The sequence below is a fragment of the Oryzias melastigma genome, linkage group LG3, assembly GCF_002922805.2.
Source record: "Oryzias melastigma strain HK-1 linkage group LG3, ASM292280v2, whole genome shotgun sequence".
In the NCBI taxonomy this organism is placed as follows: domain Eukaryota; kingdom Metazoa; phylum Chordata; class Actinopteri; order Beloniformes; family Adrianichthyidae; genus Oryzias; species Oryzias melastigma.
Genome location: NC_050514.1, coordinates 2,814,559 through 2,827,285, shown reverse-complemented (window position 1 = coordinate 2,827,285; position 12,727 = coordinate 2,814,559). Strand labels below are relative to the sequence as shown.

Genomic DNA, 12,727 nt, shown 5'->3' with positions numbered 1-12,727 from the left:
CTTACAAATCACCTAAACACCCTGTGTGTGCAGCATTTGGAGCCAGCACTCTCACCTTACTCATGACTAGAGTCATACAAACAGCATCATCCATATGTCACAAGTGTGTGTAACTTACATTATCCGTACACATACTTTGATACATTTACCACACACAGGACAATAGTAAGTGCCATTTTTATTCCATCTCTTGAGGTGGCTGCATGAGCCACAAAGAAACTTTAAGACACACCTTTGCTCCTCAAAGGACCACAGGTGTCTGGACCACCATGGAAACTGTGGACAAACCCATTTATAGCCCACTTAGGTCCCACATGAAACCCATATGCAATCATGATAGACTCATCAGTGAGGCCAAAATGGGTCTTGGGTACATTTCCCGGTAAGTGCCCATATTGACCCTGTGTTAATCCCATTTCTAGCCCACATGGCCAAAAATATGGGCCTTATATGGGTTCTAATGTCACATTGCCACTTTGGGCCCACTGGAAACCCACACAGCTCCCACTCAAGCCAATGTGGGCAAGCACAGGTGGGGCCACCACAGAAACTGCGGACAAACCCATTCGGGGCCCACATGTTCTGGCCACTTTTAAAAATTATGGGGCCCACTTGGCTTTACTGGCTGGGTCTTAAGATGGCTGCTCCTTTCCACAACCCTAAACTGGCCTGGATAACCAAAAATCTGCAACACCTGTACTAGTCAACCTCCGTAGGGTGCATATGTCTAAAACAGTAGGTGTTTCAAGTAAAATGTAAAGTATTTGCTAATGTAATGACGTGTGAAACATCTGTATTGTCCATAAAACCAACAGTAAAGCATATGTTTTGTTCCTCATAACACCTCAAAAAGTTTTTTCTGATGTCTTTAAAAGAACTTCACTTGTTTGCGTCCATGTTTGTATCAATGCTTTGCTCTGAATGAATTTTCTTTGCACTGCAAGGCCTTGATAATTTACCCTGACTGGCTGTTTGAAAAATCCATCTGCATGAGTTCTAACAAATAATGCTGTAACTCTGAGTGAATATCAAGCACAAAGCTGTGTGAGCACACATTTGAACAAAACTCACTGGATCATGACGCCGAGCTGCGTAGAGCTTTCTTCTCAGATCTGGTTACTAAGTGTTTGTAGAATAAAAGCTTTTGGTCACTTTGAAAGGCAGCAATCCACTCTGGGCTCCACTGATAAGATCCAAAAAGTGTTTTTTAAGGAAAAAAAAGACTTTTTTTGATGCATCAGTGGAACATTCAAGCAGTCAGACTCATTTTGTGGTCAGGCAGATCTTTTTTTTCTCGTAAGAACAGATGATAGCCATTCCACCTGAACAAAGGCACAGCCCACTAATCTGATCAAAAATAGATTCAGGTCATTTATTCACAGTATGTTTGGAAAAGAGAAGACACTAACTTTATTGTTTAACTCCTGTTTTCAAAGTAGAAATCAGTTTTTATTATTTTTACTGGAGGGCTTTTTTTTAACTTGGGTTGACCTTTTGGTCATTTTAGCACAAGGTGTATACACTGTAGAGCTTGTGTCTCTTTGCTTTGAAATGAATGACATGATATCATTCATTTAGTATATAAAAGTTTTGTTTTTATTTTTTGTGCTTTTTGCCTACCCATAATTTGCAATAAGCTAACAGGTAATGTTTTTTTCTATGAAAAATGTGAACATTGTTTACTTACACCTGAAGACTGACATAAAATGCGTTTTTCTTCCATCTTCAGACTGCAGGTGAATGCTTCCAGAATCAGACGGTGGAATCTGTTCAAGACAGCAAAAAGCAACCAGAGGTCCAACAGGTGTGTTTTCCTCCGACCCAACATGTTTTCTGCACTGTAGGGTGCACTGGATTATAAAGTCAATTGCTGTGTTACCATCGACTATAAAATTGCGGAAATTGGATTTCCGATGATAAAGTCTTCTAATGAAAACAATAACATTTCAAAAAAACTCACATTTATCGAAAAAAGTTTCAGGAGGTTTTTGAGGCATATCGAAATTGACATAGTTAGCAATTGAAACACTTTTCTTTCATTAAACGAGTCACATGGCCAACAGTGACTCCACAGAATGGGCCAAAAGAGGTCTCACAGCATAAGACAGCTCATCAAAGGTTGAGTGTGTCATGAGGAATTGTTGGATCCACAGCCTCACTGTAAAATCACCAACCACCATTTCTCAAAATCTCTTCATCCGTAGCCGCTCCCACGTAGCTTTCCGCTCCATGGCCTGAATAAGACGCCGACATCTCCTTTGATAAATGATGAGTGCTAGTTAGATTGGGATATACCTACTTTTAATTGAGTCTTATAGTACAGAAAATACAGTACTTTCCCTCTCTTACTTTCAAATGGACAAATCATGAAATACGGTTAAAGACATATAATCCTGTCTTACGTTTTGTACTACTTAGATCCATGAAAACATTGTTCATATAATTTATTTAAATCACTTTTATTTATGTTTTAAATGAGGCTGTAAGAACATTGAAACAATCCAAGTTGTAGTTCTGACTTGAACTAACAAACTGCATACTTATAATGTATTAGCTCCACTGTGTTACTGTCCCACAAATCTTTCTAAAATAAATTCTTCAACTAAGCAGCATTTGTATTTGAGGTAAACTTCTTCAAAAATGCTCAGATATTATATTTTACTTTTAAAACTTGTTATAAAAAATGACTAGAGGGCAATGTTCAGGTTAGCAACTTTATGTTTTACTATGAATTGTTTTGATGCCTTATTTGACTGTGCCATAAATGTTGCATATAGGTAAAGATAAAAAGGCGGTGGGGGGGGGCTCTTTCATGTGTGAGGGAATAAATGGGTAAATATAGCATAAAACACATTTTAAACACTTTAATCAATCATCCCAAAACAGTAGGCTACAATAGGTTGACAAAGACAAAATAAAATATATAAAAATTATATTTTGAAGTACATTTGACTTGAAAGCTGAAAAATTGGATTACAATATCCTCCCCCCTCTCACTTATTTGTGGGGGTTAGGGACCATAGAAATACGCGAAAATGGCGAATCCGCAAAAACAGAGAAACCTTCACCTCTGCAGGTTCCACTGTTCAGAGATACACCTCAGCAGCGCAGCACCTCCTTCAGACTCAAAACTTTCATACAAGCGTCTTGAGTTGTCCAAGTTGTAATGAACGGAAAAGTCATGTGACTGAAATAAAAAAAATCCACAAACACGTAAAACCGTGAATAATCAGAGAAACACTTTAATCTAAAAGCGTCAGTGTGTTATTAGGATTTTAAAATGATACTAATAAAAAATAATGCAGCAAAGTACTATAACAGTTTTTGTTTTCTTGATTTTATTTTTTTTTTACAGTGTAGAAAATTGTAAAATCTTATTTTAGTAGCGATAACATTGCTGCCATTTGTTCCCGGGACCTTGCAAGCATTTTTAAAAGCTTGGAAGAGAATTTGGTCATTTTTTGTTATTTATTTATTTAGTATTTTCTTCATTTACGGTATTTTTTATTTTTTTTTCACTCAAAGTCCAATTTCCCCATTTGTCTTGCTGGAGCAGATTGGCTGTCAAATTTGGGATCAAGTTATGGTTTATGACGCAGTTTCAGAAAACTTTTAGCAACTGTAAACAGATTTACAGTGAAGTGGAGAAATGGTTTGATAAAATAAGGGTTTTTGTGTCCTTCTGGTGAAAACCAGGCCAGTATCAGCCCCATTTTTACTTCTGTACTGGACAGCTGAAAATGAGTTGTTCCAGTTAATGAACATCATGTACTTTTTTTTTTTCCCCAAACTGTGTAATATTTCCAGACGTGTTCAGTTTGATGTTGTTTGCTGAAAGGATATTGTTTTCTCTTGGCAACCCTTCCAGCCTTTCTAACATTTACAGTAATATTAGATTTGATGCCTGCAGAGACTGAGCTTTTAGGCTCCATGTTTCTGTGTATCTCACCAACTGACCTTCTGCTGAACTTACTGAATGCACCAGATAGTTTCACAGCTGTCTGCAACCTTTTCCCTCTGTGAATGACACGCTCCAAATGATTGCCTTCAAAAAATTTGAGGATTTTTTTTCTTTTTTTCAGTGTTATCTTTGTTTCTTCAAGAATGATCCATCAAACTGCCTTAACTTCAGTTTAAAGTTTATTTGACTATAGTTACTGTGAAGTTTTCATTACGACCCGCAGCAGTCGTAAGCCTCGTTTCCACTGAGCAGTCTGGCCTGGTAAGGAGTGGAATGATCAGTTCATTCTGGTGAGCGTTTCCACCCAGTTTAGCCTCTCTTCCGCTGAGCAGTTTGTTTTCACGGTGCATGTGTGTAGACCGCTAGCGTGTCATTGTAGTGCGACAAGTAGTAAAGCAACAACAACAGAGGTCATCCAGCAGCTCGTCTTTTTATTACTTCTGGTACATTTTGTATATAACAGGAATTTAACGTTGTTTGAAAGAAAAGAGGAAAATAGAAATGCTAGCTTAACGCTATATTGGTGGTTTGATGTCATCATTACTACGTACCAATCAGCGGATCGCAGCAGCGGTTCCGCCCCAGCCCTCCCATTCTATTTTTCTATGGACCTTCAATGGATGGGGGCCTTCAACTTCTGTTTGAGCGATCTTCACAAAATTTCACTCACATGTCGCCAGTTTAAGCCTTCAACCACTGTTGAAGTTTCATTGATCTTTGACCTCGGAAAGTGGCCGCCATCATGAATCCTACCAAAAAAGATCCCCTTTAGTACTACAAATATAAAGGATTTTGACTTATTGCCTCCTAACTCCTTGAGGATTATTGAGAAGCTAATTCAGATAAAATTGTGATCTTTAAGTTTGTAGATTTTGAATTACGTTAGTGGGGCGATCTTGTAAAGTGACACTCCCTCATTTTATACTGTAATACTAATGACATGTCAATACATGGGTTGTTGACTCGAATAGATTGAAACAATAACACATACAATATGAACATATTAGGAATGTGGGTGTTGTAAAAAAAAAACCTCAGTTGCCATGGAAATCAAAAAAATTACTTTTGCCAATTCCTCTAAAAATTACATAAACCTGTTCATCACCCCCAAGCGTACATAATATAAAATGGTTGCTACGGTGATAAAACCAACAGAATTTTTTTAATGTAATATTCACAACCAGCTTTGACTAGGATGCCAAGGGCAGAGTGGGGGAGTGAGGGGCGTGTAGAAGGCCCCGACTTCCCCCATCAGTTTCTGGGATAGGCTCCAACAACCATGTGACCCCAAACGGGATTAAGCAGATTTAGAAAACGGATGGATGGTTTTCATTTGTTTTAGGGTTAAAATCATTTGAAAATGGGGAGAAATTGTACCCAAAGATAACAAGAAAAACAGAGCACTGGTTTTGATAGCACACCTTTTTTAAAAAAAGCTGTGCTATCAAAAATAAAAACCCCGTGTTCACATCCCACCTTCACATGTGATATTCGATGTCTTGCCAGTGTCTATGAATACCAGCTCTCCTCACCTTATTACTGAATGGAGTCGCACCTGTTTGGCAGTGGCAGATGATAAAAACAAAACCCAGGCTCTCATCTCAGCGATGTCCAACACCCTGTAACTGTAGAGCATTCCAGGTGGCAAGAATCCAATGTTAGACAATGTGGATAAATAGAGGAAAAAGAAAAACTCAAAGCAAATTTTGACAAAAATACAGACGTATTATTCCCAGGCGAAAATAATTATTTTTTTTGTCTTAAGAAGAACAAACAATATCAATAGAGGTTTAATGTTATTTCCATCTGGATAAATAAAAGGCTGTGGTTGTCTGTTATGTAAGATGTTTTTTTTCTTATAATCTTTTCCTTTTTTAAGTTTGTTGAAAACGTAATGTCTCTTGACTTATCATTTGGCCGACATTTTCCGTTTTATCTATTTTTCGTTCCGTGTTGAGCATCTGCACCAAATCTGGGATCAGCCTATTTCCTGCTGTGTGTTGGCATCACTCAGACTCAGCCTTCCCCATTCATGGGGTGGTAAACAATCTGATTAGGGGTGATTTGCATCACCATCTCTTAGGATCAATCTGCATTAGTGTCCTCTGTGTTTCTGCCACTTTACCTGCATTATGTGACCTTGAGTTTAATTAATGAGGCTGAGAACCTTGAGGGCCGTCTTCTCCAATATTTAGATATTTATGGAAGAAGAAAAACCGCAAAGACAATTAAAGGCTGAAAATAAGGCAACACAATCACTTAAAGGAGCAGCATTTCCCTAATTCAGTAACTAGAAGACACTTGAGCAATCCTGAACCAATTTATAAACCAAAAGCATGTTTCCACTGACCTGTAAAACCCAGACAAAAAACAAGAAAACAAACAAATAGTTCAGCACATATTTTGTGATGGTTTAAGGTCGTGGTACCGGCTTGTATACAAGGCTGAAGTGGGTGTCCGATTTCTTTCTTTTTTTAAATTTATTTATTTTTATTTTTTTTGCTTAAAAAAAGTGGAAGCTAAAAAGCTGCAGGTCAACTTTAGCCTAATTCTTTAGTTTTATGTCATTAAGATGTTTTTCTTTATTTTCACTTGTGTTTCATTGCTGAGTCGTTATTGTCATGTTGAAACAAAAAAAAAAAGGAAATGTTGTCGATATATTAAGAAAAAATAAATGTTAAGGTGCAAAGAATACTTTTTTAAAAAAGATCACCAAACCTGATATTTTCTAAATATAATATAAAACATGAATCCAATGCTTGAGCAACTTTATTAGCAACATCCTTGTAATATTACACATTAGAATATTATGTATTATTATTATGGGGCGTAGGAACAATCATTGCAATCTCTGGTTTTTGTCTGTTGAATGCAGATTTTTGTTTCTTTAAAGTAAAAGTCTCTTCTTCTCTTTACTTCATCTCTTAAAAAAAAAAAAAAAATACATTGTTAACTTTGCTAGGTTCCAATTTAGCAGACAGTGCATCTTCTTCAAGGAAGTATCAGATGTATTTTTGATACATGACTGAGAGACTTGACATGCGTCAAGGATTAGTAGAATGTGGTGGGGAGAATCCGATAGTTTTTCAAAATAAAACTTCCTGTAGAATCAGATTATCAAAAAAATTGAGGAAATTGAGGTTATGGTTTGTTTGTTTTTTAGCCCTATAGGCTAAACTAGAAAAAGTTAAGAAAAAGAAGAAGAAGAAACTTGTCAAGTAGAAATAAAGATTCCTGTTATTTACTTTTTTCATGCATAATTTTCATAGAGCATCTTTTTTTTTTTTTTTTTTTTGCTTTAGCCCTATAGCCTAATAACTGTCCAGTTACCAGCATGGGTTGATGCTCACTACATTAGCAAAAATAGACCACAATGCATTGCGGTTAAACACATTTTGCAAAAAAAAAAACATGTTTAAATGTAAAAGTCAAACAAGCCATCTACATTTTTAACATCCGTTCACAGTGGAGTCACAAATAGACGTTGCGAAAGGTTCATTTCATATTGATTCAATTTTCACTTCGTGAACTCTGCGACGTCATATCCACTGTTTAAAAACAAAATGAAAGTATAGTGACCGTGGTGTCCAAAGTGCTTTAAAATCCAGGGCGCTAGATAGTCCTGCACTATATAGTTTATTAGTCGTTATGGGATTAGGGTTGGAATTCAGACATAACCATAGTTTTAATTATTAAGTCTCCTTCTTGTGTTATGCACATTTGTGATTTATTTTACATTTCCTGTCAATCTAAATTAGGAAAGTTAAGAAGAAGAAGAAGAGACTTGTCAAGTCGAAATAAAGATTCCTGTTATTTATTTTTATCATGTATAATTATCATAGAGCATCTTTTTTTAAGATTCTTAATGTGCTAAAATGTGCTTCAAGTCAGAGAACCCTAGTTTTATCCAAGACTTGTATGCAGGAAGGTTTACTTCCTGTACGGATGAAAAAAAATCAGAAGTCTATATTAAACAACTACATTTTTCATAGTTTTTACCTCTTTTGGTTTGTCCCAAAAAAAAAAAAAAAAAAATCAAACCTTTAATTTACCAACAACAACATAAAGTTCTTTACTTTATAGTTTTTGTGTTTTTTACTGTTGCAATTAAAAAGGAACAAGGGGTTCACAAAAGTTTAAGGCATACACTGAGTTCATTAAAGTGCATGGGAATTGAAAAACCTGCACGTAACAATATGGCAAAGAAGTCAAAACATAACATGCATTATTAGGGGAATTAGTCGGGGTGGTTAAATGTAAATTCTGTAAAGCTCTGTGAGTGTCTCCTGAGGATAAAAGGTACTTAACCAACAATATTGCCTTTTTCTGCCTTGATGAGAAAACCACATTTTATCACTAAGCTTTCAATCTTTATTAAATGTAAATGAAGAAATTAAAATTATAAACATGGAAGTTGAAAATATTGTTATAAAAAATTAGCTAATTAACAATTAACAAAGGAAAGAGGCATGTTGCCTAAGGGCCCATACAAAGTATCTCAGTAATATTTAAATATTTGCACTATATGTATTGTTAATGAAAAATCAAAATTCTATGCGCGATGTACTGACAAGAATAATGCAGCTGTGTCATTTTCCCTTTTTGTTTGTTGTGCTTCCAGCCAGGTGATAACCCAGTGCCACAGAGAGTGATGTGTAACTGTGAGCAGCCAGCACGCCTCAAGGCATTCTTCAAAGTGACATTAGTAAACTATAAACAGATGCTTTGCTGAAAGAATTGGTTTCCAGAGCCTGTCTGCTTTGCTTAAACATGTCATTGCCAAAGATGGCTTGAATTATTCAAAACAAGCGAGCTCCTCTGAACCTGACTAATGTTGTCTTAAGCTGTAAAACGGAACCTTTGAAGAAGAAGAAAAATGCTGAACACGTGAACTGCATTGTGTCTGTAAACACAAAAAATATGATTATAGACGTAAAAAATAATTAACAGTTACAATATTGTATTTATATAATGTAGGGCACGCCAGATTATAAGGCGCGCCGTCAAAGAACGCTATATTTTCAAACTTTTATTAAATAAGGTGCAGCAAATAATAATGCACCTTTGAGACACAAGAGTCAAAGTTCATTTTATTTAACTTTATCTCTTGTGCTATCTTAAACACGCTAACATTGGGGGTGGGGTCGTCTGGACCTCTCAAGACAACGTGCTGAACTTTTTTTCACTTATGTTTGATTTTTTTTACAAATTTTCACTTCACAGACAAGAAATTCTGTACACATTTGTCAAAGGAAGGATAATCCTTCCATTTAATGATGGGATCATCTCGATCCCAAAAGATAGCAGAAGGGCTGGAACTTGTTTATAACATGCTAATACGTTAGCCATGTTGGAAGCTTTAGCTAAATTAGAGTACTCACAATATCTGCACCTCTTCAAAAAAAATCAAACTGATACAGTTAAAACAAATGTCACTGTGACTACGCTAACTCCTTACCTTGTTAGAAACACGTAAAAAAAAAAAAAAAAAAAACACACACTTTGACACTGCTATGCGTTACCTGGGTTAGCATATTCGCAATGCCCCTGTCTCACAACCGTGTTTGGAACACTTAAAAAATAGACTAATACTGCTGAAAGGAACATTACAGTAACTACACCAACTCCCTACATTGTTATAGACGTGAAAAAACCCACAGTACGATACCGCTACATTCTAGCCGCATTAGCATCTTCATAATAAATACCTGTAATTGCCAACCGTGTTTGAAACATAACAAAAACAGACTGCTACTGCTTAAATAAATATTACTGCGACTATGCTAACTCACAACATTTTTAGTAATATGTTAAAAAAAAAATGTCAGACACTGTTCTACACTAGCTAGCATATTCACAATATAACTAATATTGTTTATATCATGTAAAAAAAAAAAACAGATCTTAAATGACTCTGTACTGATCACCAAAAGTTTAAGTTTTTTTTTTTAAGTTTAGTTGAAGCTTCAGTTCTGTGAAGCATTTTAAAGTCCTTCTCCAACTATATTTGATCTGTTTTCAAAGAGTTTTAAAGTGGTCATTTCATTATGATTCTGCTGTTTTAGCCAAAATCTAAAAACCTGTCATTTTTTAGGAAATAGTTTCTGAACTAGCGTTTTCATAACTTAACTCCGAACATTGTTAGTAACCTGTATAAATCAGACTGATCCCACTAAAACAAATGTTACTGTGCTAACTCACAACCTTGCTGGTAACAAAAAAAAACAAAAAAATACACACTCTGACACCGCTACGGGTTGGCTGCGTTAACATATTCACAATACCAGTAACTCCCATCCTTGTTTACAACACGTTAAATAAAACAGACTGATAAAGCTAAAACTAACACAAGTGTGACTACAGTAACTCACAACCGTGTTTGTAACGTGCTAAACAACAGGGTGATACAGTTTTACCTTATCCGCATTGGTGTATTCACATTCACACTTAAGCAAACATTTTGACAGAGTGCTGTGTACCTCTCAATATCACTTTGACAACATTAAGCACAACCAGAATTAATCCATATAAAAGACACTCTGGATTATAAAGTTTTTTTTTTTTTAAATTAAGGCTTTTTAGTGCGCATTCTAGTGAAGATTTTTTTTTTTTTACACAGACATTGAAACTATGATTCATTGTAGATGAAAATCTTCAATAATCTACAGTTATGTGCTCTTTAGTAAATAATGGAACACATCTTCAAGTAGTCTAATATTAGCTTTGAAGTTTTTCTTCAACACTTCCAGACACAGAATTACAATGTGTTCTCACCTGGTAAATAATTTGTGTGAACAAATCTTTGATATTTTTGCATCACTGTGTTTGTCTTAGAAAAAACAAAATTCTTCTTCTTTTCTTTTTATCTTTATGCAAATAATTATTTGCAGGAGTATCAGGGTACCCAGAATTCCAACCTGCTATCTATCAGAAGGAGCTGGATGCCCAGCTGTGAGGATGTCAGTGGTCTCTCTGTGAAAGCGTGGTTATTTGTGGCTATCTGCCTATTACTTTACTGAGCATACTGAGGGGAAATAACAGTAAAGCCAAAATGCTTCCCATTGGATCGAGCATATATTTAAATGAAATATTTAAAAGATTCTAAAAGTTATTTCAAACTCTGTCAAAGCACCGCCACTAACATCGCTCACATTATTCAAAGTGCTTTATAATACATTGACAGGTTGGTTATGTAAGTGAAGGTCATAAAATCCTCATAACTTCAAGGGTTTTTATTATTGATGGAATAGAATTTTCTACTTTATAATCTAAAAAAGTCATTTGAGAATGACAGAATCCGTTGCTTCAAAGGCTTTTGACTGCTAAAGAGAATTCCTCTAAAGTGCTTTTCCCGTCTTTGAGTCGGAGAGATACCAGAGTCTAAACCAGAAGTCATTGGGTGAGAGGTGAGGCCAACTTTTCACAGGCCAGCTCTATATCGTAGGGAGTTACAAAGGCAAAGAGGATTAAGACCAAATCTTTATTCTACACTTCAGCCCTAACCTCTAACCCTTAAAATGAAAAGCTAATGGGGAAAAATATGAGCGAAGGACCTGCACTTCAAAGTAACTTTGACCTCTTGAACCACTTTATTTTGAGCTGTAAAGCCAACCAGCTTACTGGTTAGACATGAATCTCAGAAAACATTTGCCTTTTATTACATAATGCATTCAAAAAACACAAATGTCTATTGGGAATTTTATGAATAAGCCTTCAAAAGTAGAGGATGTAGCACAAGTGCTCACAGTTCAAATGACTTACTAACTTTTTGAAGTAGACTTTATGACCTAGTTTGTTTCTTTCCAATATTAAAAACAATATAAGTCAATCATGAAGGGCTGAATACAATAAACAACTGATTTAGGTATTCCCTGATATGTTTTGATTGCCAGTGGGATCTTAAGCGGGCAATTTAATAATTTTCTCTGTTTAAATCAACAATACAGATTTAATTTAGACACACATGAGTGATTGAAAAAAAATTGAAAACTAATTAGTAGGACTACAAGTTCACTCTCAATGAAACTTGCATATTTGGACTTTCTAAAGAGTGGAAGGAGTTGAGGAAAGACAACAATTAACACCAACAGTAAAGGAAATTAGTATGTGATCCCTTGCTGAAATTGACAGTCAACTATCCAAATTGTTGGTTCATTTCAACAGTGAGAGAGAGAAAAATCAAGAAATCCACTTTAAATCATTTAAATAAATCATTTTGCATTTCATTGAGGGAACTAAGTGATTAATTCCTTAGTTAGGAGTAAGAGTTCTGGTTCCCACAGACCAGTTAGAGTCTCTCAACTTGACACCGGTTTGAACCGATCACCTGTGTGAAGGACACTTAACCACAGAAAACTCTCCAACACGGAAAGACTAAAGATCTTCCGGTGGATTTAAGGAAGAAGATTGTAGATGGGAACAGACTACAAAACCATCAGCAACAAGCTGGAGGTTAAAGATCACAACTGTTGGTGCCAAAATACAAGAATATGATCATTAATCCACCTGTAGGTCTGGGTCCCCAAATAACATCTCACCTGATGGGGTTTCCATGATTATGAGATCAGTGAGAAATCATCCTAAAACAACAAAGGAGTTAGTTGATGATCTCAAAGAGGAGGAACCATCATGATCAATCCTATAGAAAACTTATGGAGAGAGCTGAAACTCAGGGTTGCCAAACAACAACCACCAAATCTGAATGATTTAAAATCACTTGGAAAGAAAAGAGGTAAAAAATTCCTCCTGATATTTACAGAAACCTGA

General features: G+C 35.8%; 1 protein-coding gene across 2 annotated transcripts in view; it reads left to right on the top strand.

Moving 5' to 3' along the window:
* luzp2 (leucine zipper protein 2) overlaps positions 1 to 12,727 on the top strand; it is a 260,222-nt gene that overhangs the window by 244,010 nt on the left and 3,485 nt on the right. For both annotated transcript variants that reach the window (XM_024295794.2, XM_024295793.2), the window contains exon 11: positions 1,730 to 1,804. In XM_024295794.2, the coding sequence (XP_024151562.1) occupies positions 1,730 to 1,804 (75 nt within the window). The remainder of the gene's footprint in view (positions 1 to 1,729; positions 1,805 to 12,727) is intronic.